We start from the raw sequence: 27,799 nt of genomic DNA, 5'->3' as shown, positions 1-27,799 counted from the left end.
AAATATTGACAAAAATGTAATTCGAAAAACCGTTCTCGAGAAATGTACAACTTTTTAAATTTTTAAGACATGTCGAGTTGAAGCTCTTTTTTGGTTAATTATTTTTCAATTAAGACTTTAATGTATTTAAAAATTAAGTTCGAGAAACCGTTCTCAAAAAAAATTAGGGTTCTTTTTTAATTATCATTTTCTAATTAAGACTTTATTGTGTCATGAAAAATCAAATTCGAGAAACTGTTCTAAAGAAAATTTGAATTTCGTGAATTTTTAAAATAAGCAAATTTAGGATGTTTTTTAATTAATTCTAATTAATGTGGTTAAAAATGTAATTCGAGAAACTTCCTAATTAGACTTAAACCGTTCTCGAGAAAACTACAACTTGTTGAATTTTTAAGATGGACATGTCGAGTTGGGGCTCTTTTTTAGTTATTTTTTCCAATTAAGTCTATAACGTGATCAAAAATTAATTAAATTAAATTCGAGAAACCGTTCTCGAGAAAACTACCACTAGTTGAACTTTTAAAATAGACATGTCGAGTTGGGACTCTTCTAATTAATACTCTAATGTAATGAAAAATTTAATTCGAGAAATCGTTCTCAATATAATTTGAGTTTTTCGAATTTTTGAAATAGGTAAATTTGAAATGTTTTTCAGTTAATTTATTCTAATTATGACTTAAACATGATCAAAAAATAAATTCGAGAAACCGTTCTAGAGAAAATTTGAATTTTTCGAATTTCTAAAATAGGCAAGTTTGGAATGTTTTTCAGTTCATTTTATCTACTTAAGACTTTAATTGATCAAGAAATAAATTCGAGAAATCGTTCTCGATAAAATTTGAATTTCTCGAATTTCCAAAATAGGCAAGTTTGAGCTGTTTTTCAGTGAATTTTTTGTAATTAAGGCCTTAATGTCATGTAAAACTAAATTCAAGAAACCGTTCTCGAAAAAATTTCAATTTTAAAAACAAGCAAATAAAGTTTGAACTGCTTTTCAGTTATTTTTTTCTCATTTAGATTTGAACATTGTCATCCGAAAATCCGTTCTCGAGAAACTGTGAGCCTTTTGAAAATAAACAAGTTTGGGCTGCTTTTCAATTCATTTTTTTAAATTAAGACTTTCACGTTGTAAAAAATTGAATTCGAGAAACCGTTCTCGTTTCGGCTCTTTTCCAATTAAAAATTAAACTTGATCAAAAATTGAATTGGAGAAACCATTCTCGAGAAAATTTGAGTTTTTCGAATTTTAAAAATAAGCATATCGAGGTTGGGCTGTTTTTCAGTTGATTTTATCCAATTAAGACTTTAATGCCATAAAAAATTAAATTCGAAAAACCTTTCTCGAAAGTTACTAGAATTTTTAAAACAAGCAAGTTTGGGCTCTTTTTACGTTAATTTTCTCAAATTAAGACTTAAACGTTGTCAACAATTGAATTCGAGAAAAGTACAACTTTTTGAATATTTAAGATACATATGTCAAGTTGGTTGTCTTTTTTTCACTTAATTTTTTCCAATTAAGACTTTAACGTGACCAAAAATCAAAATCGAGAAACAGCGTTTGAGAAACCTAAATTAGCCGACTTTTTCCAACTAAACCAGCGGCATAAAAAGTCCAAATTTCAGTCCAATTTTTATAGTCACATACGTCAAACTGTGTCACTTCAAGTCAAATTCAAGCCAAAACAAGTGCCAATCGGTGCGTTTATACAATGAACAACATAAAATGGTTAGTGGCTTAAGCTAATCGTGTGACGTATGCAGGCATTAGCACAAGTTAAATTTCACTGAACCCTCAAAAAAAAACAATTGGCAACTTAACTGAACCCAATTAATTAAACGTTCAATTAAGCTAGCCAAGCGACTTAATGATTAGAAATCCACGTCTCTTTAATGTTTAATTAATTATAGATTATTTTCAAATTTGTGGTTAAAATCTTAGTATAAAACGTGAATTTCTTTAGTGAGCCAGTGAAGAAATGAGTGTTACATATACAGGGTGCCAAAAAAACACCCCGTACAAAAATTAGTCTTGAAACAAATGAAACCAACCTGTTATCGTAAGGTCTTTGGTTGTAAGGGTCGTACGGCTGGGGGTTGTACTGTCCCCCAGATTGGTACCCCTGGTAGTATCCCCCGCCGAACCTCAGCAGGTCCGTACTATTGAAAATATCCGCGCAACTCCTGTCTATGTCGCTGGAACACGCCCAACATTGTAAGGCATATGCTGAAAAAAAAAATTCTTTTTGAGTAACCCAGGTATTATAATATATAATCAGCAGAACGAGTTATCATTAACATTCTATCGGCTGATGTTCAGCGTCATAATCGGTCAAACAGGTTTTGATTTTTCAATAACAGCAACGTTAGTGATTTATAAATAAATTGGGAAAAAAATAATTTTTACACTTTGCACTGAGGTCGTCAATGACTTAGCTCTGCTTTATCTACTTCAAAAAAGAAGAGAGGGATATATGTAGGCATAGTTATTGGGTCCAATTTATTTAAAGAAGAAGAAGAAGAAGAAAGGGATGTGTCAACTGAATGACAGTTGAAACACAGGAATTTTTTAAGGATGGTTCTTACAAATGGGTTGTAGGTTGCATCAAATGTGAGCGTGTCAATTTTCATGTAGTGTTATTAATTTAAAAAAAACAAAAATTAGAGCAGTCACATATATTATTAATAATAGAATCCCAGAAGGAATAGGTACAGTTTGCCAGGCATCTAACAGAAACATCATTCACAACCAAAACAATAGGTCTTAGGGTTTACAAGCTTTGAAATAAAAATGAATACAACCGCTTAAAAACAGTTGTAAATGAAGTACATACAGATTTATTTCCAAGCGTGTATGCCATTAACTAACATAAAAATTCAATTTTGCCTTCTAAAGTTATTGCTACAAAAACTTCTGCGGAAGTCGATTTGCAAGAGCTTGTTCAGAAAACCACCAGGGTCCAAAAATTTATTTAATTAAATTTTTTTTAAAAATTATTAAGTATTAATGTAATTCCTGTGTCAATTATTTAAAAAATTGACACAGGAATTACATATCTAGTTTAAACTCCATTATTACACCTCATATATTTGATTAAATTCATCTGAAAAATCACTATTTTTCGTCCGCATTATTCAATCTAATAACGTTGTTTTTAAACGAAATATTTATATATAAATTTATAACAAATTTAAATAAACAGTGGTATTAAATTAAATATTGAATATATATTTTCTGCAAAATATTGTTTTTCATCAACACAACCCTTACCCCCCCACCCACCCCAAACATTTGCCCAGTAAGAAATTCTTTTGAAAAATCACCGTTTTTCGTATATAAAATCCAATCTTGTATTCACTGTTTCTGTATTAAATGTTTATTAATATACATATTTATAATTATATCAAAAATTAAATAAAAAACCTGAGTTATTAGATTAGATATTAATGACAAAACTAGCTGTTATCATGTGTATTATTTTAGAAAACAATGATTTTTGAAAACAATTTCTTACTGGTAAGTTGTGGGGGGTGGGTGGGGGTAAGGGTAGGATTAATGGAAAAAGGGTTTTCTGCAGAAAATAATTACCTTAGAGAAAAAACTTTGTAATTTACTAAAGAAATTCAAAAAAAATACTATTAAAAAAATTGATTTGATAAAAACTATACAAAGCTCCCCATGCTGCGTATACAGTAATGGCCAAAAGTAGATAGACAAATAATGGTTTAAAAAAAAATCAAAGGAAATAAAAATTCTATAATAAAGATATTTAAGTATATTATGGGCAACATAAACATGTACAAAAATAATAAAACATTCTTTAAAAACACTAAAAAAATTTTAGATAATTTTATAATTTTTATATTTAATGATTTTAAACATTTAAACAACGTTAAGCCTCCCCGCCAGGTAAATTTGTACGGAACGGCCCCTCCCTTCAAAAATTTCGTGATATACTAAACTCTTTGATATTTTAAAGTGCAAATATACCGATTTTAATAATAATTTAAAATACAGAAGGTATTTGTGAGAAGTCATACAAAGTTCCAAAAATGGAACAGAATGTATCAGAAAAAAAATTGAACAAGGCAATCTATCAGATATATCAGTGCAAAGCGAACCAGACTATGATCCAGACTTCGAACCAGAGCCATCAACCTCTACGGGCATAACCCTCGACTTTCCTGCATTAGTAAAAGCGATAGACCGAGCTGGTTTATCAAGTAGAAAAGGAGCAATGATCGCCAGTGCAGTTCTGGAAGATGTTGAATTGATATTCAAAACTGATCAATCTTATGTAATAGACAAGTCCAAATTAGATCGACAAAGAAAAAGACAACGACTTGATTTACAAAAAATATAATAAAAAATGGTACTAGTCTTCAAGCTCTCTATTTTGATGGACGCAAAGATAGAACTCTTCACATTAAAAAACAGGGTGAATCGTCATAGGAAAATCATTGTCGAAGAACATATAGTGTTATTAAAGGAACCAGGTAGCGACTATACAGGACACGTAACACCTGAAAACGGTACTGCAAAGATCATAGCTTCAACGATTCTAAAATATTTAACCAAAAATGAAGTATTAGTTAGCGAGTTAGTTGCGGTTGGCTGCGATTTTAATTTTATTGTTTAAATCTTTAAAATCACCTTATTTGGCAAATAATAAGAAATAACTAAACATACGCTGGACAAAAGTAGATAGACAAATTTAAAAAATAACCAATACTCTTTTTTTTTCGAAGTAATTTTTTTTAATTACAAACTAAACCATCTACAAAATTAGTATTTTGTAAAATACCCATTATTGTCTATTACAGCCTGACATATACGTGTGGCATTGATTCAATAAGATTGTCTATGAGCTTAAAACCAATATTTTTCCATTTCTGTTGCAACCGTTCGAATAATTCACCCTTATTTGAATAGTTTGTATCCCTAATATCACGATCTACAATTTCCCATAAATTTTCGATGGGATTAAGATCGGGTGACTGGGATGGCCATTTTAAAACTGGTATTTTTTCTTCTTCGAAAACTTGCTTCATAATTTTGGAGAAATGCTTCGGGTCATTATCTTGCTGGAATTGGAATCTCAATGGTAAATTGTCTTCGACATAGGGCAACATAACATCTCTGAGAATATCCCTGTACATAAACCTGTTCATTATGCCCTCTATGCGATGTAACGGGCCCATTCCATAACCTGAGAAGCAACCCCAAACCATCACTGATCCACCTCCATGCTTAACTGTGGGTTTTGTGTACTTGGGATTCAAACGCTGGCCAGAAGGACGTCTAACATATTGAATTCCATCGGAATTAAACAAATTAAACTTCGATTCGTCGCTCCAGCAAACACGTTTCCATCCAGTGTATATGCTGACGGGCAAATTCCAATCGGGCTAAGCGATTTTTTTTTGAAAGCAATGGTTTTTTTGCTGGCCTAGGTGCAAATAGATTCTCTTCTACCAACCTTCGTCTTACAGTCCTTGAGGACACATTACAAATCCCTAGAGTCTGTAATTCTATCTGAATTTGACGAGATGTCATGAAAGGGTTATTCTGGCTAATTTGTTTTAATTTGCGTACAGCTCTAATGTCCATTTTTTTTGGTCGACCAGGTTTATTTTTTGGCTCTAATGATCCTGTCCTTTCATATCTTTTGATAATTGCCCAAACAGCTTTTCTTTTAACATCAAATCTACGAGCAATATCAATTAATAATGCGTTGTCTTAAATCAAGAGAGAATCTAATTCCCCGTGGCATGTTGCACCTTGAGTTAAAGAGAAGCAGTACTATACTAATTTTATTTTATAAATATCTAGACAAATAAATAATTCCAAAATTGTTTTTGTCTATCTACTTTTGACCAGCTATATTTATATTATTGCTTTATCTGATAGCAAGCAAAATATTTAACTGAAATTTATTGGTATCTTTTTATAGACCGCCTTATAAATACCAATAATTTAAAATCTAGAGAACCTGTTACCCACAGGTATCTTATATATATAATCTTTAAACAATTATATGAAAATAATACTTTGTCTATCCATTTTTTGCCACTACTAACTGTAAGTGATTAGAAATAAAGAATAATATAAATTATAGTTAATTTTCTGTAACCTGAGAAAGTAAATTATTTTTTTTCTTTTAAGGCGATTATTTTATGCAATAAAAACGTTTTTCATGAACACTACCCTTACACCCCCCACCCACCCCCAAACAACTCACCAGTAAAAAATTCTTCTGCAAAATTCCTGTTTTTCAACATACATGATACGCATGGACCAGAGAATTCTTGTTTTATGTTATACAGTATATTTGTTTCATACTATAAATTTTGATGTAATTTTGACTGAACGTTTTAAATTATAATCGATAGATAACCTCCTTAAAATAAGCCTTAAGAAACATTTTGAGACTCTGTATATTAAAAATTAAAAAAAAAATAGACTAGTCCAAAGTCTTTTTTGAAAAAATGACTAAAATCCATTCACAAAAAGTCAAGATAATAGAATTGTTAGTGCAGGAGTGCCTATAAGAAGCAAAATAATTTCTTTTATTTCCAAGCAACACATCATACATTATTATTGTTAAATATAGATTTATTTAATGATTTTTTAGTAAATTTTTAGTTATGGTATATTTATCAACATATAATAATAATAATAATAATAAACGACTTTTTATTAAACTCGGCGAAGGGCAGCCAAAGCTGTTTGCTTAACCGAGCATACAGAAATCAGCAATACATAATATTATAAATTACATGGTATAAACAGTCCTAATTAGTTACAATAATTATGATAGTGAGAAATGTACAAAATTCAATCCAAATATATTTAAAAGTTCACAACCCTTTTACGTTTTTCTTAAAACTTGACAAACTACAATTTTGAAGTTTATTATGCAACAAATTGTTATATAATTTTGAAGCAAGAAACGAAAAGCTACGTTGAAACATAGCTGTGCGATGCTTTGGTATATTTAAAAGGCTATTTTGACGTGTGATACGATTATGAGTGGAGAATCTAAAAGTTAAACGATCTCTAAGATACTCAGGCGCTCCACTAGAGATGATTCTATGAAGAAAGCATGCGAAGTGTACCGTCTCTCGATCCTGCATATTTAACCACTTCAGTGCAGGTAACTTGTATCTGACGTGATCACGGGCCCTTAAATTGTAAATAAAACGTATACATGAATTCTGCAAGCGTTGTAAATCTTTTTTTTGATGTTACATCCAGGGCTGGGCCATACACAAAATCACAATAAGCAGTATGAGAGAGAACCAATGTTTCGCATAAAACCTTTCTCAATGGCAGTTTGAGTATATCTTTACTTTTGTACAGATTCCGCAATAACATATACGACCTTTAAAGGACCCTTGCCAATTGGCTGCGAAATCGTAACTTAGAATCAATTATGATGCCGAGATTCTTACATTCTCTCACGATCGGGATTGGAGTTTGGGATACATGAATAGCCAAATTATTCGTTGCCCACTCATGATCAGGACCAATGTATATTACGACTGACTTCGACGGATTTAGTCGCAACCCAATATTTTTAGAATATTCAGCTACTGACTCTAAACACTCATTCAATCGAAGAACAGCTTCGTCCGCATTTGCCTTAGAAAAACTGGTATATATTTGGGTGTCATCCGCGTATCGTTGAATTATACAATTATTGACAATAGAATCCACGTCACACGTATAAATAACAAACAGCAAGGGTCCCAAAATCGATCCCTGTGGCACGCCTTTAGTCAAAGGCCTCAAAGATGATTTCCCATCCTCAAAACGCACTGACTGAGTTCTACCTAATAGGTAGCTCTCAAAAAAACGAATGGACGAAAGAGAAAATCCCAAAGAACTCAACTTAGCGCACAAAAGCTTGTGATCTATCGTGTCAAAAGCCTTGCTGTAATCAAGCAGAACTAGTGCTGTAATATTACCCTTATCAGCTGCTTCATATATCGATGGCTTAAACTGTAAACCGGCTAACTCCACTTTTAACGATTTTGAGATTTTGGCGCCAACCTGTAAAGGACATCTTACTACATCATATATTAAAGCAGCTAACTCCCAAAAATTATTACTTTCTTGTAAATCGCGCCGCACGTATACCAGCTATCTCCATTATATAACTCCCGGCTTAACGGTCATATTCCATGTTATTTTACTATGACTATGCACGTGGCTTGATCGCTCTCGTTTTAGCTCGTATGTATGTTAAAAATTGCAAGTTATTATAAATTAAAAGTAATTTAATTACTTTGTGTTTGCCGGGTAAGTGTTTTGTTATCATTTTAGTAAATTTTCTCTCCGATCCTAGCTTCTATTGAAGGTTTTTTTAGATTACATGGAGTTAGCTGTTTTGTATAATATAAAACCTTTGCTCCAAGTAATTTACATTGGATATAGCCGTTTTTCTAGTTACTACTTTTTTAAAATTTTAATTAAGTTAGGGTCGATTTTACAATTATCAATATTATTTTATACAAAGCGTGTCAATTGGGTCTTAAAATTAATTTATAAAATAATATTTTCAAAAATTGCTATTTTTATTAAGGCTCATTATTATCCTTAATATTTTTAAATATTTTAACGACAAATAGATACAGTTTATAAAATTACAAAAAACGACCTTCAGCGGAAGGCCAACCTTTTTCTTGCTGATCAAAACACGTTATTATAGTAGCCGTCATCGATAATATTCTATTTTGGTCACCTGTCAAAAGAAATAACTTTTCATCTGTCAAACAATATAAATAGCAAATGGATGGCATTATTTGACAGATGGAAAGCTGGTATTTTGGCAGGTAACCGAAATAAATTATCGGTGACGGCTACTGTACTTTAAATGTTTTTTTTTTGATTTTTTATTCTAAAAATGAGCTCCCGCACAAAGAAAATCATGGCCCTAGCTAAACAAGACACTCAAAATAAGCAGGTGACGTTGATTGACCGTTTGGAAAATGAGCCAGATTTTATAAACTCGCTACCAATTGAATTCATTGATGACCAAAATATGACCCAAAATGATATAATATTCCCTTCTTTTGAGTTCGAATCAGAAGAGTCATCTATTGGAGAAAGATCGGGGTTAACTTTAGGGCAAACATACTATGTCTTAGACAAACTTGAAAATAATTCTACAATGATTATCGATGATCAATCTTCTACATTTTCAATGGCTGAGATGGACAATTTTCAACCTGATGATTTTCCTAACATTAATTTTAGTAAACATACCCCAGAGGGTCAACCTATAGAGCATAAAGATAATAACGTAGAAAAGCAGCCTCAATTCAGTTTGTTCAATACTGACACAACAACCAATGATAAGTTAGGTAGCAAAATTGACGACAGCGAAGCTTCTTTCGAAGATAATATTAGTGATGAAAGTGTTTACGCACCGCGTTTAGTAGATTATTCTGAAAACTCCGATACCTCCGATTTTGAAACTGAGATTGAGGTTTCCAAAAGAAAACGAAGAAAGAGGTGTCAGGTAGACAAGAAAACATGGGTTTATGAGAAGAACCGAAAAAATAGAGAAAAAGGTTTAAAATATTTTGGTAGAAAGCAGCACAATGATACTTGGGATAATAGGGTTCCAAAACCTCCCAGAATCCTTAAGGAGAGGTGCACGTGCAAGTCACAAACAGGAAAAATATTAAGATGTTTTCTTATAACAGAACAGGACCGACGAAATATATTTAAGAAATTTTGGGAAATGAATTAAGGCGAAAAAAAAATTTTTGTTGACAGCTTGATACAGATTATACCCACCAAAAGGCCCAGAGATAGAAAACATGAATTAATCTCAAGAAGAAATTCTTCTGTAATTTACAACTTGAGAAAGGAGGAAGAATTGGTCAGGGTATGTAAAACCCTATTTCTAAACACATTATGCATAGGGAAATGGTGTGTTCTAAATTGGAAAGAGTCAGCAAAAATTAAGACAACAAAAAGAAAATATAAACAGTATAGCAACTACTTCTGCATTATCTAAAAATAAATCATTTAAAAAGGAAAATGAAGCTATGTGTGAATTCCTAAACTCTTTACCGACAATGGAGTCACACTATTGTAGGAAATCAACAGAAAAAAATATCTTTGGACTGACTGGTCATCTAAAAAATCGGTCTATGATGCTTATGTAAAATGGTGTATTGAACATAATGTAAAAGCCCTATCCGTGTGTACATTTAACAATGCTTTTGATGTTAAAAATGTTGGGTTATACCAACCAAAAAAGGATCAATGTTTGATCTGTTTTTCACATAAATTAGGACAGGTCGACGATGAGCAGAAGTACAATTTACATATTAAAATGAAAGAAGAAGCCAGGAAAGAAAAAGAGTTGGATAAAGAAATGAATTTTGTTTTTACTATGGACCTACAGGCTGTACTTTTATCACCTCGCTCTAATGTCTCCTCATTGTATTACAGAACAAAATTGTGTGTTCATAATTTTTGTTTGTTTAACCTAAAAAGCAAACAGGGAGCATGCTTTTTATGGAACGAAACAGAAGGCGGCTTAAATGCAGAAGAGTTTGCTTCAATTGTTTTTAAATTCTTGCTAGATAAGGTCATCCCTCAAGTAAAAGAAAATGAAAAAATTATTTTGTATAGTGATGGATGTACGTATCAAAATAGAAACGTAACAATGAGTAATGCATTACTTGATTTGCAACAACGTCATAATAGAACAAAAGTTTTTGGAAGTTGGTCATACCCAAATGGAGGTAGACAGCATGCATGCTTTGATAGAGAGACAGTTGAAAAATAAAATCATAAATGTCCCAGCGGAATCTATTCCCATTTGCAAAAGAGCAAGAAAAGTGCCAGAGCCATATGACATCGAGTATCTAACCCACACTTTTTTTAAGAATTTTCGAGACATTAAGTTCCTAAAAGCTATAAGACCCGGAAATATGAAAGGAGATCCAAAGGTAGCGCTGTTATTACTGTATTTGAAATATTTATTTATATTAAAGTAATATTTTTTTAAGCTTACGGATATAAGAGCCCTGCAATATAATCCTAATGGGGAAGTATTTTTTAAATTGAGGTTTGGAGATGAGTGGGATGTCATTCCACAGCGCCGTTCACAACTTGCTACGAAAACTTGGAATGAAATGCCTAGTTTGTACACTGCTCGAAGAAAAATAAAAAAGAGAAAATACGATGATTTACAAGCTCTAAAAATAGTTATTCCTTCAGATTACCACAGTTTTTATGATGATATATTATTTGAGAATTAATGACTGCTTATTTCACTTTTGCTCTAATAAAAAAATCTATAAATGCAAAAAAATCCGATCATTTATTTCGTTTTATTTTACTAAGGAAAAACATCTATCTCCCAAAAAATAATGTTCCTGGGTAGCACAAACCTGCTAACTCCAAATTTTGCTCATAAAGCAAAAAATAAAAAACAAAAAACCTTGTATGTTGTCAAAAAAAAATCTTTTGAATTGTAACTTAGACTTATAATAATCCTCGTTTATTTATTTTTATTCTAGACTCTTAAAATTTGTTTTATGATCCTCCTGTAAAATTTAGTTTTTCGGAGTTAGCCGGGTTGCAGTCTAAGCCGTCGATATGTCGTCTAGGACGCGCAATAAAATAGATGTTGTACTATAGCCTTTACGAAAGCCTGATTGATTAGGGCTAAGGAGGGAGTAGTGCTTTAGATAAGTAGTCACTTGGACGTAAATTAGTTTTTCCAGGATCTTAGAGCACACACATAACAAACTTATAGGTCGTAAGTCAGAAAACGTTAACGTATATGGTGAAGGTATAAAAGTCAATTCTTCTGAAAAATCACTGTTTTTCGTCTATATATATTATCGAATCTAATAACGCTGTTTTTATACTTATTATTTAAATATAAAATTTAAATAAACAGTGGTATTGAATTAAATATTGAATATATATTTTCTGCAAGAACATAATTTTTCATCAACACAACCCTTACCGGGGGGGGTAAGGGTGCGTGCAACTGAACCCTTATGCGGGGTGGGTGGGGGGACCCACCCCAACATTTGTCCAGTAAGAAATTCCTTTGAAAAATCGTAGTTTTTCGTCTATAAAATCCAATCTTGTATCACTGTTTCTGTATTAAAAATTTATTAATATACATATATATGATTATATCAAAAATTAAATAAAAAATCTGAGTTATTAGATTAAATATTAATGACAAAAATAGCTGTTATTCATGTGTATACTTTGTTAAATTTGTTTTAATTCATTTCGAAATAAAATATTTAAAAGATAAATTAGTCTTGTTTTATTTTATTTAAAATTTACTCCCATTAAATTAAAATCAAATATTTTTATTTAGTTGATGTGTTAATTCTTTAAAAAAGTGATAAGGGATGTCTGAGCTATGGACTTATAACATTTATGTTGCTTAACTTCAAACTTAAATATCGCGCAATAGATTAGGTTTAAATTTCCCGCCACACAACATAATCGCCCAAATTGTCAAAAACTTTAATAGAGCTGTCAACGGAATGTCTGTCTGAACATTAGGTAGCATGCATTTCTCTATATTTGTGTTCTGTGTGCTACAGTACGAGAATTTTAACAATTAATGGACAAACATTTATAATTACGAGAATTCATACAGGAAATGCATGCTGTTATATTCAATAAATCATAGCCTATTACTAGTTGCATTCACTATAGAAATATTTAGAGGTCACACAATATAAACTACATAAAGTAACTTATTAGTTTATAATGATTAATATTATAAGACGTGAGTAATGCAGCATGACGATAAACCTGTTAAGAAATTAATAAGTTAAAAAGAAGAGAAGAATAAGAACTGTGAGATAGCAACAGTCTATTGGTCTTTTAGTTCTTGGGATAGGAATGGTCACTGGTTGCCACAATGACACCAGCTTAAAATTATGGGAAACTCTCCCAGCAATTACTTAAGCCGAAAACAATAGAAAACTGAAGTCGGATAATAATTTTATTAACGCATTGTGAACATCTACATGGCCAGTCATTGTTCTTAAATCATTAAGAAATTACTTATTAACATCTGAGTAATACAGAAATGATTCAGAAATTAAACCGCCCACGTACCTGTACGAGGAGTGCCACTTAAATACTCTACTTAATAATGTATTATTACACTTAATGAATATATAATATATTATATGGAGTTCGTTTAAGCCTTTAAGGCCAAATATGTCAATTTTTCACTGATATATGTCAAAATTTATCAATATTACAGGGTTGTCAAAATATAATGCATTTCATAAATAATTCTTAGAATGAATGGTACAATAAAAAACGTCCAATGGTATAAAAAAAAAACCAAACCACAATCATACGAGCATGGAGCATGTTATATGGGCGCAGTTACCTTGAATTCCCATTTTCCTTTGCACAATAACGTTTGTTTATTTATTTATTTATTAACGTTGGTCCGTTTAAGGTTAATGATTAAATCTTTGTTTTTATGATTATACGAGGGGAAAATTGTTGTTTTAAGTAATATTGAAAAATCAAACAGTACGCATTGTGTTTTTGTTCCTTCCTAAATAGAGTGGTTTAAGTATAGGTATATAAAAAAAGAGAAACTGAAGTAAATAGTTATGTTGGAATTAGCATCTGATCTAAGAATTAATAAATAAATAGATGGATACGATATATAACTACTGATTCGAGCGAGGTTAATTGCACATGGTTATTATAAAAGAACATCTGGTCAATTGCCCTAATTCTAACCAACTTCCAAGTCAATTAAATTTGATTGTAGGTTAACTCGTTTTTAGCACCTTATAATTAGTTTTTTTCTTAATTATATTAGGTTTAAAATAACCATTTTTGCGAAGGTTATACGTTGAAGTAAATTAGATGATTTTTTGTTAAAAGAAGCTTTTTCATTTAAAAACTTAAATTGAATTAATATAACCTTCAAGGTAGTAATAAAGGTCAAAGGTTGGTCACGGTAAATTATTTTCAGGTCAAATTGTTTTTAAGTCATATGGGTGCCTACTATTTAGTGTGCTAAATCTAAAAGAGTGTGTTCTAGCAAACATCAGACATTGGTGGTTGTATAGGCCAGGCATTGTCACGATTTTTAAATTTTTGAATAAAGGTCTACAACTATCTGTTGGTTTTTTGTTTTCTAGAATTCTGAGTGCCAATTTTTGCAACTTAAATGCTCTCTGCCGAGTTACCCCAAAATAACAGTCCATATGAGAACTTTGATTGAAAAAGTCCCATATACGCCGTTCTACATACTACTGGAGGCGCCAATTGAGCAATTCAGCGCAACAGAAAAAGAACCGACGAGAGTTTTATCGCCAGATCTATTATATGGCTCTTCCATGATAATTTATTATCTAGATAAACACCCAGAAATTTGATCGCGTCTATTCTCTGATGTCTTTCCCTTAAAGAGAAATTAACCTCCTCTGTTTTTTTTAGATTCAAACATAGATTATTGTCAGCAAACCACGCTTTTAACTTGTGAAGTGATGCACTAGTTCCATTCTGTAGGGAAATCAGATCTGAATGCCGACTGAGAAGAGTTGTGTCACCCGCATATTGTGCAGACATCACCTCTGAGAAGTGGGCGGGTAATTCATTTACATAACGTAAAAACAGAAGAGGACCCAAGATTGATCCCTGAGGCACCCCTGCTGTTGAGCTGAAATGAGGTCATCCGCTAGTAGATCTATATTAAAATCACCATAAATAAAGGTACGTTTGCGTCTATGGAATAAGAAATTTAGAACTGTATCAAGACTCTGAAAGAACACGTCCAATTTACCTGATGGAGATCTATAGACACTCAAAACTACAACCTCCAAGGCTTCAATCTCAGTCGCAACGACTTCAAAGTGTGTCTTTATTGACATGTTGTCTTCTTTACAAGAAACGGTTCTCTGGTGTAGATAAGGACTCCACCTCCTCCTGCTTCAGTACGGTTGAAACTGTTGGATAGATGGAATCCAGGCAGAGAGTAACTTTCTACTGCTTGTTGAGGAAGCCAATGTTCTGATAGACATATTATATCAAAATTCTTGTTTTCAATCTGCATTTCCAACTAATCCAATTTTTTTGTCAAACTTCGGATGTTAAGGGACATAATTTTGAGATTGGAAGTCGGGTGTATCCGGGCAACTTCCTCTAATTCAGATTTTTCCGTCCATCTAAAAAATTCCGTCCAAGTGAGAAGTTAAACCTTTCAAATGCATTGCTGTAGATGGTATCCTTTAGTTCTGGAGTCACTCCTACCATACACTTTTTTTTGTCTGATTGGTCTTGTTTCGGGATGCACTGTTTAACGTAGACATCAGTGCAATTGCTATGCTTGGTGACGTAATTTTGTATGTCCATTTCGGTGATAGTTTCATTAATTTTTGATAAGAAGATCCATACCCTTCTATTTTGTTGGGCAGACGTGAAACCTAATTGTGTTTCATGATCTTCTCGACTTCCAATTTTCCTAAAGGATCGACGTTCTTGTCTTCCTTGATGTTGTTCGAAGCTTCGCCTCTTTGATAAGGATTCTGTTTCAGAGTTTTGAATGTGTTGCTTACAAGATTTTTTGCCTTTTGCAAGCAACCAGGCAACACCACCGCCAGGCTCGAAACCTGGAGTAGCATCGTGCGGATTTTCAGAAGATTGTAATGATTAGGCGGCATTGGACAGTCTGCGTACTGGGACCATACTCGAGCTACCACTATCTGTATTTATTGTATATTATTATAGTGCATATGATTATGAAAATTTCGTAAAATATCTAAAGTATTTTATTTAATATGAGTAGCCTTCAAAGAAAAGCTTATTATAGCCACCACAAATATATTATAGTAAGTATATTGTCTATTGCATTTCTTTATAGGTACTTACAGTATTTAATTGGGATACTTTTTGATAAAAGAGTGCCTCTACGAATTTTTACAGGGGTGCGCGTTTTTTTACCACACTGTAATATATGGTGTATTTTTGTAATTTAACTGGTAACTTATTTTAAACAAAATTTAATTTATGTTAGTTATTATTAATGTTTTAAAGTGGTGGTAATCGATCACCTTTGCAATAATTATATGTAAGTACTGTGTTATAAAAATAATACGTAGGTATATAGAGCCCTGTAAATTATTATTGTTGTTGGGCTTTATTTTTTCAAATAAATAAATAAAATTAAATGTACTGATACAGATTAAAATATTTGCAGGTTCTTATCAAACACTTTGTATATTTGAATGTACTTGTTTTATTTTAAAAGTTATGTATAATATGACTTGTGTCAATTATACATAACTTTATCAATATAATGTCAATATTATATGACCGCTAACCTAAGTTATTTATTTGTTATTAACCCAAATACATAGTGCTGGTAACATCAACTCTTATCCTAAAATCTAAAATATACCCATTTTACTATAATAGATTTTCAATACTTTTTGCCTCGTAAAAATGTTTATTAACAAAACACCCATCTAATTTTGATTTAATATGAATATTTTACCGTATATCATGTATAAATCCAGCTGGCATAATTGTTTTTGAATATAAATTTACTATGCAAAAATCAGTAGGTAAATAGAAACGATAGTAGTTACAATCATACAGTAATGATTTATTTTTTCATATTAAAAGTTATTACAAATATTTGTACGGTGACGGTGTTAATTAACCATGCTTTACCCTCTAAAGCTGAGTCTTTCAATAAGATATATACCCAATAATGAACAGCAGGCCAATAGATAAATTTAGTTTCATTAATGCTAAACCTAACACCAAATTTTTCCTTGTCTCAAGGTTCCTCAGCTCTGAGCAAACACTTGGCAAAAACAGACAACAGTGAGAATTTTTTGAAACAGTTTTACTTCGTGGGCTATAGAAACAAATTTGACATTAAAACTTAACGGTCAAAATTTAAAAGAAAAGATTAAAGAAATAACCATGAAAGGGTTGTGTTAGTCTATTATCAGTGATGTGAAGAAAGACTTTGCGTTTTCAGGGTTTTCAGGGCTATAAAAGAGACTACACTTTTGTGCTTTCTCCAAGAATAGTCTCTTTTGTATAATTTGAGTAATTTAAATTATAAAAAAATTTACTATTTTTTTTAGTATATAGATGTTTGGTGCAAAACCTTTTACAGCAAACGACGGACAAGTTTTATGAGACGATAGTGATGGAGTGGTTTAGGCCCAACGTTTAAAAAGGAAAAATAATAATTAACTTGTTTTATACGAAATAAACAAATATACGAACTTTTTTTTATTACTCCTTGCAACAGTATTGAATTTTTAACACTCATTGTTATTAGAGCGAAGCTCTTATTATGTGCTCGTGACCAATCGAGCGATTTTTGGGACCGGTCGGACATAATTCCTTATAACTTTTGTTCTATGGCGATTATATTTTTTTTTCTGGTTTTCACTGTTTTATGTGGGAAGGTTGAGGCTACGTGACGATGTAGTTTTTGTTTTTGGCTACGCCGCGTGTTTTTCATTGGTGGGGGAAATTGACTGATGCGAGTTTTCTGAAACTCATTAACGTCCAAGCCCAGTGCAAAGAGAAAGCTTTTTAAGATAAACCCTCTAGAAGTGGGATTTTTCTGTGGAATTAAACAGTTGTGAAGCCTTAACGGTGACCTTCATGATGATGCGGATAAAACAGCGCTTTTCTACGTGAATGTAGCTATCTTTTTTGTTAAAACTATTTTTTTCAAAATGTAACTGCTTTTGTGATAAACGAGCTCAAACGTAAAATTTATTTTTTCAAAAAAAAAGTGATTTTTTTTTCTACTACAAAAAAAAAATTTTTATGCCTTATCCTTTAGGATTAAATAGAGGTATTATTCATGTCGCTAGGTATTATACAGGGTGAGCTGTGTTAACAAATATGAACCCCTTTTTTAGCCTTTTTTGACCGATTTTTTCTATTTTTCTTAATAACTCTTTAATGTCGACACCTAAAGATTTCAAACTTTTAGCGTTTTACGAACTTTTTAAAAGCTATTTTTCGACATAGTCTATAACCTTCTACGTAGAGCAGTTTTTGCTCTACACCTTTTTTTCACTTTGACGCTTAATACTGGCATACCTATGACACCTGCGAAAGCCATTTTTTTTTCTGAAACCACCGGACACTACCTGGCTATAATCCACTAAAAACTGTTTTTCTTCAAATACTACCGTTTTCCCGCAACGCGCTTTTATTTAAGAAAAACCCCAAAAAAAAAAGCCGTTCCAATCAACCAGTCATACCCTGGAGACACAGGGAGGCAACGCATGGTACAATAAAGTTAGCGGTCCAGCACCCAACGTAAAAGTAAAGGTCTGTGTCAACAAGCCTATGGTCGCGTCTCCATGGCAACGAAAAAATACCTTTTTTATAATCGAAATTTAACTATTAAAACCAATTGGAATCGGTCCAGAATTGATGTTAATCTGTTCCTAAGGCTTTATACTATTTTTCCATGTACAAATTATAAGGTAAAAACCTTTTTTATACCCTAAAACATCGTCTGAAAATGGCGATTTTAATGCCGACTTTTATGGCGGTTTTGACAACGTGGATGAATCGGCTCGGACTTGCTTCCTAATTTCATTGATAAAATGCTTAAAATAGCTCAGAACTTCTGGAAATTGGTATGGAATTATTCAAGAGACTTTGGAGAATCTGAATATAGGCATATCTTTTACCAAATCGTCTTCTTTTAGCCGTGATAATTTGGAAAAGTTTTGAAGTTTTAGAATATAGCGTGTATTATTATAATATTCATGCGACACAGTGGGCCCTAATGATAAAAAAATCTAATCGGGATTTAATATGTATTATTATTTTATGTGGAATTTTTTTTGATCTTGCCCGATTTGAATGAAATTTGGTATTTGGGATTGGCTTAGGGTATTATTAATTATTAATTTTTTGAATTTTTTTTAAATATTAAGTTTTAGGGTTACGTGAGTACCAGAACTTTTTTCCTATTGGTCCGATTTCATTGAAATCGCTTGCCCTGAAAATTTCGTTATTGAATCTTTCATAATAAGAATTTTATAAAACGCCCTTTTTCTTTTTTTTCTGTACATTTGTTGCTATTCCTAGTGTAGATGACATGACAGATACAAACAAACGAAAATTTAACTTTCAATTTGCCCCCCGTATATTTTTAATTGAATTCAAATGGTCTGCATAATATGCGCATACCGGATTCGACCAAGTCACCGTTAAATTGGTACGTGAAGTATTGCCTAATCTGGCCACATCTCTTCGTCAACCGTTATTTTTTTTATGTGTTATTTAAAAGTCCATCTGTTTGTATGGACATTTATTTATACGGGGGCGATGCAGAGGTATATAAAAAAAGTATTGATTATGCAAGGGTTTTATTACATCTTATCGATTAGTCAGTAGTGCAACTGAGGCGTTCATGTAAGCCTGGTAATTGTGTTTTTCTTGGCAAAATTAAGCTTAGGTTGTTTTTTTTTTCAATTATTTGGGAACTCTTTATACTAGTGAACAATTTTATATCAAACCAAATATTATATTGTCTGACCAGTCTCTGCTGAACAAAAACAGACTTATGGCTAAAATAGTGCGTCAGAAAGAGATAGGTAGATTAATGACGCGTTTTTAATGCAAATTTTATCAATAACATTTAGGTTTATGCAGATCCATTTGGTACGTTATTATTTTTAAGCTTTGAAAATCAAAAAAACGTCGTATTTTATTATTTAATAATTGCGTCCTGTAGAGGGAGAAAAAGCCATTGAAGCCCAGTAAATAATAATTTTCTTATCATTGCATACTCTTCCACCACCCCTCGTAAAAAATAAAAACCATTCCTGCAAATTGATAAACAAAACATGTACTGCATTATGTGATAACATTACAAAAGTAAATGTTCAGTACCTAACTGAATACCATTCAAGCAAGCACTCGGCATGTGTAATAACGAATTGACCCACTTACACGGCGAGTAGCTTTGGGCACACCTGTGCATGCCTTTTAAAAATTATTAATGTAGTTTTTAATACACCCCCGTACAAACCTAAGGTGTCAAATTTATTATGCATACGGGGGTGAGGAGAGAAGAAGAAGAATCACATTTGATGTTTAAACCGTTATAAGTCAGCTCTAAGAGGGCGGTTTTTGAAATTTTAAAAAGAGTTGCATAGAGAATTTAAATGCCTTTAAAACAAGGCGCACAAGCGATTTTCAAAAAAAAAATTAAAGTGGAAAACACCAAACGAACTTGTTCACTTACCCTCGTACACGGTAAATCCGAAAAGCACGAAAACGGTGCCGAGCGCAATGTTCAACATTTTTTATTATTTGGTTTTGAAAAAAAAACGCGCGAACTATAAACGGTTCAGTCCGTTACTGCGACATCCAACTTTAAAAGTTAAATGGCCACTGTGAACGTTTACGTAAGAGTTGTCCGCGTATAGGTAACTATTGTTTAATCCGCGCACCTTCTACTTCTACCAGCCTGTAGACGGAGATGGAATGATGTCATGGTTTATTTGGTTTTGATGTTGACGGGTTTTCGGTCGGTCTTGGTAGGGTTCCGAACCGCGTCGCCGTGGTACCTTTTTCGCTTTTACCTTGGCGAATCTTGTCTGAAATAGTACGTCCAATATAACTTGCAACCAGTCATAGAAAAATAATTTGTATGTACAATGTACAGTAAAGGTGCATTCACAATCAATTCGTAGGTGAAGGGACACTTGTACACGCATGCGAAATAACAGAACTATTCACCGTAAAATGTAACTTTAGAGTTTGAACTGAAGTGGCCAAAATTGTTTGCCAGCTGCAAACTTTTTCTGTCATTTGATGTTTGTTTTAATTTTATCTTGAAAATTATCCTGTTGTTTTTTTGTATATATTGTCTCATTTTCAGTTTTTTGGGTATATTTGAATTAAGTTTTAAATATTTTTGGTAATTTAAATTATTTTTTTGGCTTTGAGTTTTTATTTGAACTGGATATAAGTTTTGAAATGAATAAAAGAATGTTTCCTTTTTTTTCAATAAAAAATTTAATATGTTAAAAATATAAAAACTGTTTTAAAAAAATATGAATACAAAATTGAGTCGATCTTGCGACAAATACAGTCAAATCTGATTATTTAAAAGTTCACACACAGGCACAAAAACGTTTTTCTTATAGTTCTTTGTCAGCTAAAATTTGGGAACGGTCGAATGGATGAACCAGTGGCGTAACGTAACACCTCCCCTCTGAAGAAGACGACCATGGGGATGGTCCATTGGTCATAGAGTCTGCAATCTGCATGGCATCTCTTTTATACTCGATACTTGATGTCGTTATGTCATCATGTGGATGGGTTCCATACAGATCAGCAGCCAAGTCCATGCAATAAAACAAAATACTTGCATAAGTAAAGGCCAAGTCATTTTTAAATGAAGAGTTTGCATTTCTCTTTGCGAGCCAAACTGCAAGATTTTATTTATAATTATTTTTTTTTATTTAATAAACTCACAAAAAAAAAATCAAACTCAATTTAACTTGTAAGTTGTAACATCAAATTAATTAATCCAGACAAACAGAAACAAAAAATAAAAAATGTTTAACAATAATGTCGATATTGGGGAGATATTTTATTAATTTATTGCATGTTTATTAAAAAAAAATAATTATTATTCATAGTAAAGTTTGACATTATTAAAATGAAACTTGCGAATTACATTATTATCAAGACATATTTCAAGCGTTTTATTTTCTTTATTAACACTTAAAATTTCGTAAGGTCCTGTACAAAGAATAGTTTTAGGTGTATTTGGGTTTTTGGGTCGTTTTAAGAGAATTTTTTGTCCAACATCAAACGTTTCATTTTTTTTGCTGCTTTCGTTTCATCAAAATATGCCTTTTGTTTAGTTTTAATTGACATTTGCTTATGTTTCACGTTTTGAAAAGTATTTAAGATCATTTGTCGTTGGTGTTCCAGATCAATATTTTCTTTATAAGGAAAAACTAAAGAATTTGGCGTCAATTCAGTAGAACTATGTTGACTTGCATTATAAGAATTAATTGCAATTAATAAGGCATCCTTTATATCACAGGTATTATGTTCGATTAGGTAACACCGCAAGTGTCAGCTAAAGTAGCGTGAAAGCGCTCTACAATACCGTTTGAGCTATGATATTCTGATGACGTATAATGCCATTTTATTTTAAGAGTCTCGGTAAATTCCTTTATTAGCTTATTATTAAATTCACCACCATTATCAGAGATAATGGTTTTTGGTATTCCAAAAATACTAAAATATGCACGTAAAGACTCAATAACACTTTTTGGTTTTTTATTAGAAATTAAATACACTTGTGCAAACTTTGTTAAATTGTCTATAATTGTTAGTAAGATTTCATTGTCAAAAAAGAAAAGATCTGTTGAAAGCGATTGAAAAGGTTTATTTGGGGCTTCATCAGTTATATTTAAAGGCTGGGTACGATTTACACGGTCAATTTTTGAAATTTGACATGTGGGACACAAAGTTATAAATTCTGCAATATCATTATGGATATTTTTCCATTTATATAATTGGCGAATTTTATTCGTAGTTTCTTTTATACCTTTGTGGTAATTACTGGGATCATTATGATAAGTAAAAATAAGTTGTTGTCGCTCTTCAATTGAGGGTACAGTAATAATATTTTTACAGATAATAAACTTAGTTTGAGGGTATAAAAACTGTATCATTTTATAAAAATTATATTTTTCGAAATATGTCACATAATAAACTTTATTTTCTTTTAATTTGAGAGCCGACAATATTTTAAAATTGTTTTCATTACAGTGCGGCTTGATCTTAGCTAAGATTAAATTACGTGTTTTTGTTTCGTTCGTTAATTCGCTAACTGAGTCGAAATCGGAGTCTTTTATGACTGGAAATACGTCACGAATGATATTAAAGTGAAATTCGTTTTTTCGGAGTCACCATAAATATAAAGGATATTTTTATTCTGCGGGTCTAATATTTGTTCGTTTGAAAAATCAAAATTTGTCAGCATAATATTTTGTTTTGAATTAAGAAAAGCTGGATAATCTTTAGCGGTGATTTCATTTATTTGGATTCGTGATAATGCATCAGCAACTTTATTTGATTGACCAGAAATGTGTTTTATATTAAAATTATTTATATAAAATTTTTGAGTTTTTGCAAACATAGAAAAATTAACGCTGTGCTTAATTTTAATGGGGATATTATTTATTCCATAAACTTCTAAATTTTCGGAATTAAGCTTATAATTTGTAGAAAATTTAGGGGTTTTAAAATAGAAATTGCTGCACCAGAATCTATCAATAATTTTAGGTTTAATGTTTTTATGTGTATGTATAATAATGACTGATTATTTATTTGATAAATTCCAAGGTCGTTATAGGTGGGTTTTCTAGTAATATAGGATTTTGGCATAAAAAATCGGCGACAACTTCCAATTCGATTTCATCGTCTTTTTCACACTCGATATTTATAGCAGAATCAGAATAAAAATTATTTACGGGGACTTGCGATTCCAAATTTTTAAAGCATTTTTCGGCTTTATGTCCAAATTTATTGCATATTCTACATTTGGGAATTGTTAATTTTATTGGGGGTTTTTGTTGAAATGCATTTGTTTCTGAAAAACTACCTGATGGTTTAAAAGATGCATTACTGTTTTGATTTTGAATATTCATTTTCGAAATCTGAATATTGGTTTGTTTAAAAAATTGTTGATTTTCATAGTTAATAATTAATTGTTTTACTTCTGTTAATGGCTCAGGTTTTAACGATCTTAAGCACTGCGACAAGGGATCTTTTAAACCTGTGACTGTTGTCACTAAGGCAGATTTATTGTGAAATGTGGTCAAGCAGTTTTTTTCAATAGTGTTAAGCTTAATGTCATATTTAATAACTTTATGAATTCTAATTAATTGACTTTCAATGCGTTCTACAAACTTTATAGGTTTTTCATTAAGTTGCTGTTTAAAGTGGCAGAGTTCAAAATTTAAACAGTGAATATCTAGTATTTCATCATATTGTTCTAGAAGTGCAATTTTTATGTCATCCCAAGAACTAAATTCTCTTGAGCCAATAAATTCTAAAGCTTTGCCTTCTAGTCGGTTTTTTACGATAAAAGGAAAAACATCTAATTCGTTTTGATTAAATTTTGAATAGACAAAATCAACAGAATCAATAAAATTATGCAATTTAGAGCGAGCACCATCAAAAAGGTTAATTAATTTTATTGCTTTATCGGAAGTTATAGTGTAAGTTGTTGAAGTATTTGAATTTGAATTTTTAGTTGTATCAGGCATTATGCAAGGTGGTAAATTGAGTACAAGTGATACAACCTACAAGAAAAAAAAACAACGAAAAATAAAATAAATTTGATAAAATTAAATAATCGTGCAGTAAGACTCACCCTGCAACTCTTGTACTCCGTGAGAATGACTGTAGCCTGTGGTGTTTGTGTTGGTTCGTCGATCTGCTTCTACTCAGTCAGCATTGCGGTGGCATTACACCTTGACTGTGTTGAATTTTTTTCATCCAAATTCCAGTGAACTTCGGGCTAGGGAACGTCTTGAAGGTTCTGTCTTCCAGAAATCCCAAATTCCTTCGTTAGGCTAGGGGAGAGCTGAGAGGACCTTTTCTTGATAGTTCCAAATTCCACTTGGTAAACGGCTAGGGACGACAGACAGCGAACAACGTGCAATCTCGAACGCGTTTTTGTAAAATTTTTTGATTTCCCGGTAAATTGAAATTATGATCTCTCCGGAATTATCCTACCGACTGCGCCAGTTTTGAAATGAATAAAAGAATGTTTCCTTTTTTTTCAATAAAAAATTTAATATGTTAAAAATATAAAAACTGTTTTAAAAAAATATGAATACAAAATTGAGTCGATCTTGCGACTTAGGCGGTACAGTCAAATCTGATTATTTAAAAGTTCACACACAGGCACAAAAACGTTTTTCTTATAGTTCTTTGTCAGCTAAAATTTGGGAACGGTCGAATGGATGAACCAGTGGCGTAACGTAACATATATATATTTAATGTAAAACATAAAGCAAGTGTTGCAATTAAGAATTTATAAATTGCAAAATGGGTGAAACTTAGAAAGGCCAGTGAAGTAGGTATCTATTGAAGTATCTATTCACAACTTTCAAATGTATATATATTGATAGTAGGCTTATAATGAACAAGAAATTTATGGTCTCTTACAATAAATAGAACAAGTAAGCATGGAATGGGGACTGCGACTTAACAGATCCAAATGTCGAACGATCCCTCTAGGCTTATAGCTAGTTTTAAAATTCGCGACGAAGACATATTATTATCAATAATTTAATGACGCATGCTTACATTTTATAATCATGTGATACCAAGGGATAGCATAGAAAAACTTATGATCCAGGGGAAAGTGAATTGTAAGAGATCAAGAGGAAGGTCACCGGTGAGATACATAGATCAAATAAAAGATCTCACACAGATATCGGTATCACAAGTAATGCGAAAGGTGGATGATATAGAGAGTCATGACAAAGCACTGTGCAGCTCCTATAATTAAATCTCGACGTCCAAAAACGGAGAACGACTAAAGAAAGAAAAATTAATATAACAAATTTTACCAAAAATAGTAAATACCCATCTAATATAAATGACCCCAATTTAATAAATATTTTTGTATAAATGTCTTTATAAAATCAAAGAACTCTCTAAATTACCAAAATAATAAATAAAATTAAATTTGAGACAAGACCTAGCAGTATTAGTCTCGAAATGATCTCGTTGTGTATCCCAAATAATCGCGGACATATCACTAGCATAATATAGACTATGTGCTACCAGGCTATTTTATGAGAAATGAGTCAATAGCTTTGCCTATCTCTAAAGCTTACAATTCTCAAGATCCTCAGGATGTACGTCCAAGAAGTTTGTGAAATAAAATTTCTTCCTGTAAAATAAAAACTTTCTGAATGAGTTGTTCAGACAGATAAACCACACTCCAAGTAATGAATTTACTTTTACTTTGAATGGTATTTTTAATTCTTTTTGAGCTTGTAAATAATGAATTTGTATCTTTAGCTGAGCTCCTAAAGCCATTAAAAGAATAAAAGATGATGGCACTGAAGTCCTCACATATGGAGACGAAGACAACATTTTCAAGGTGGAGAATTCATAGTTCCTCAACAGGCTTATACTATTAATAAATGAACTAATGCACAATCAGTAATGCTTCTTGACTTCTTCAAACACAAAATTGTGGTTTTACAAAGAACTGGCACAAAGTTTTATATTTAAGGTTTTTTGAATAACAGCCAATTGCCAAGGAGCAAAGCAACTTGCTGGCTCATTTAAATATTTTTTTAAATGATTTCGATTGGGTCATGCAGAGAAAGAAGAATTTCCTGCATCAAGACGAAATGGACTATGTTCCCAAAGCTGTTCTCAATTATCCTTCTAACTCTTGATAACTGATAATTTTTTCTTTAGGCGGAAGGGTAAATACTTCTACCTTGCTGAAAAGACGCATCTATCGATACAAAAAGATATGACATTTTAATTTTGAGTGCAACGTGGAACCTTTTAAGCTTCTGGCAGGTTAAGAGGATTTTCGAATATCTTTCTACTAAATGCAGACTTCTGTCGTACACCATTATCACTTTGGGAACTATATGCCCCTATATCCATATATAAAATTATAATTTCCATTATGTATGTAGTTATAAAATAAACTACCAGAATTATGGGGTGCCAAATTATACCAACACAATTTGGTAAGGACCAATCATTTTTAATTAAGTCAGCCGTTTTTTTAAAATCATCTATTGTGGAAGCTGACGCTGAAATTGAGTCCATAAAACAGCACAAGTTCTCTTGATAATTACACATCCTGTAAAAAATCCTAAACAAAAGGCATAGGAAAGGATTGAGTGTTCAATAGCCGAGAACCTGAGTGTGATGAGAGCCAATCTAAATTAAATAAGATAAATAAAAATTTTGTTAATCTTTAACTGTTTTTAATATGCAAGTGTATAATACTATATTTAAAAAATAAGTCTTGGCTAAAGATGGTCCCTCAAAGCTCAAAGAGTCATTCTCGTACATTTTTAAAAAATTGAAGGATCACTGAGATAAGCTTCTTGTAAAAGGTTATCGTAGAATCTTTGCTACTTTCGAGCGTGAGCATTAAAAATAAGCCGAACACGAAATCGCCGAGGATTGAGTGGCTTTGGCATATTAACTGCATGCATGAAAGTTAATGGTTTTTTTAAAGCAAAAGTGCCAAGGTAATATGCAGTAAATATAACGTATTCTCTCATTTATTTCTATTTTGTTTTCTTAGCTTCAAATTTACAGCGTTTCCATTTGATGCACTGATCTCAGTTTTCGTATTCTATTTCTTTGAATCTTTTCAATTTTTACATTGAATTTGAAAACCAGTGATATAATATAGAACCGACTACATGTTTTCACGCACCCTCACTGGGAGATCTTGTCGGTTCAGGACATTTACCAAATAAACAATATGACGGCAAAAAAATTTATACATATGACGAAGTAGTGAATCCAGACTTTACAGATGAAATGGTTATGTTTGAACATATCCCTCAACCCAGAATTTTATGGATGTGATTATAAAATTCAATGATAAACGGGTAACCTTTTCATATTTAGGTGATAATTCCTTGCAGTTAAAAAAATATTTCAGATAGGAAAGGGAAAATACCAATAAATTAATTGCCAAATTTACTGAATTACTTTATTCCTCGACCT

The 27,799-nt window shown here is 31.8% G+C and overlaps 1 protein-coding gene across 2 annotated transcripts in view; it reads right to left on the bottom strand.

Annotated features, from left to right (window-relative positions):
- LOC126747022 (uncharacterized protein DDB_G0283697-like) overlaps nucleotides 1-20,558 on the bottom strand; it is a 34,549-nt gene extending 13,991 nt beyond the window's left edge. Inside the window, exons 1-2 of one of the 2 annotated variants that reach the window (XM_050455506.1) lie at nucleotides 20,283-20,558; nucleotides 2,050-2,224 (exon numbers count right to left, since the gene is read on the bottom strand). In XM_050455506.1, the coding sequence (XP_050311463.1) occupies nucleotides 2,050-2,224; nucleotides 20,283-20,340 (233 nt within the window). In that variant the 5' untranslated portion in view covers nucleotides 20,341-20,558. The remainder of the gene's footprint in view (nucleotides 1-2,049; nucleotides 2,225-20,282) is intronic. The other variant, XM_050455505.1, reaches the window with a different exon arrangement.
- Nucleotides 20,559-27,799: the final 7,241 nt, after the last annotated feature.

Source organism: Anthonomus grandis, chromosome 18 (assembly GCF_022605725.1).
Source record: "Anthonomus grandis grandis chromosome 18, icAntGran1.3, whole genome shotgun sequence".
NCBI classification, from domain to species: domain Eukaryota; kingdom Metazoa; phylum Arthropoda; class Insecta; order Coleoptera; family Curculionidae; genus Anthonomus; species Anthonomus grandis.
Note: the sequence above shows the minus strand (reverse complement) of the source record. Positions and strands in the feature narration are given on the sequence as shown.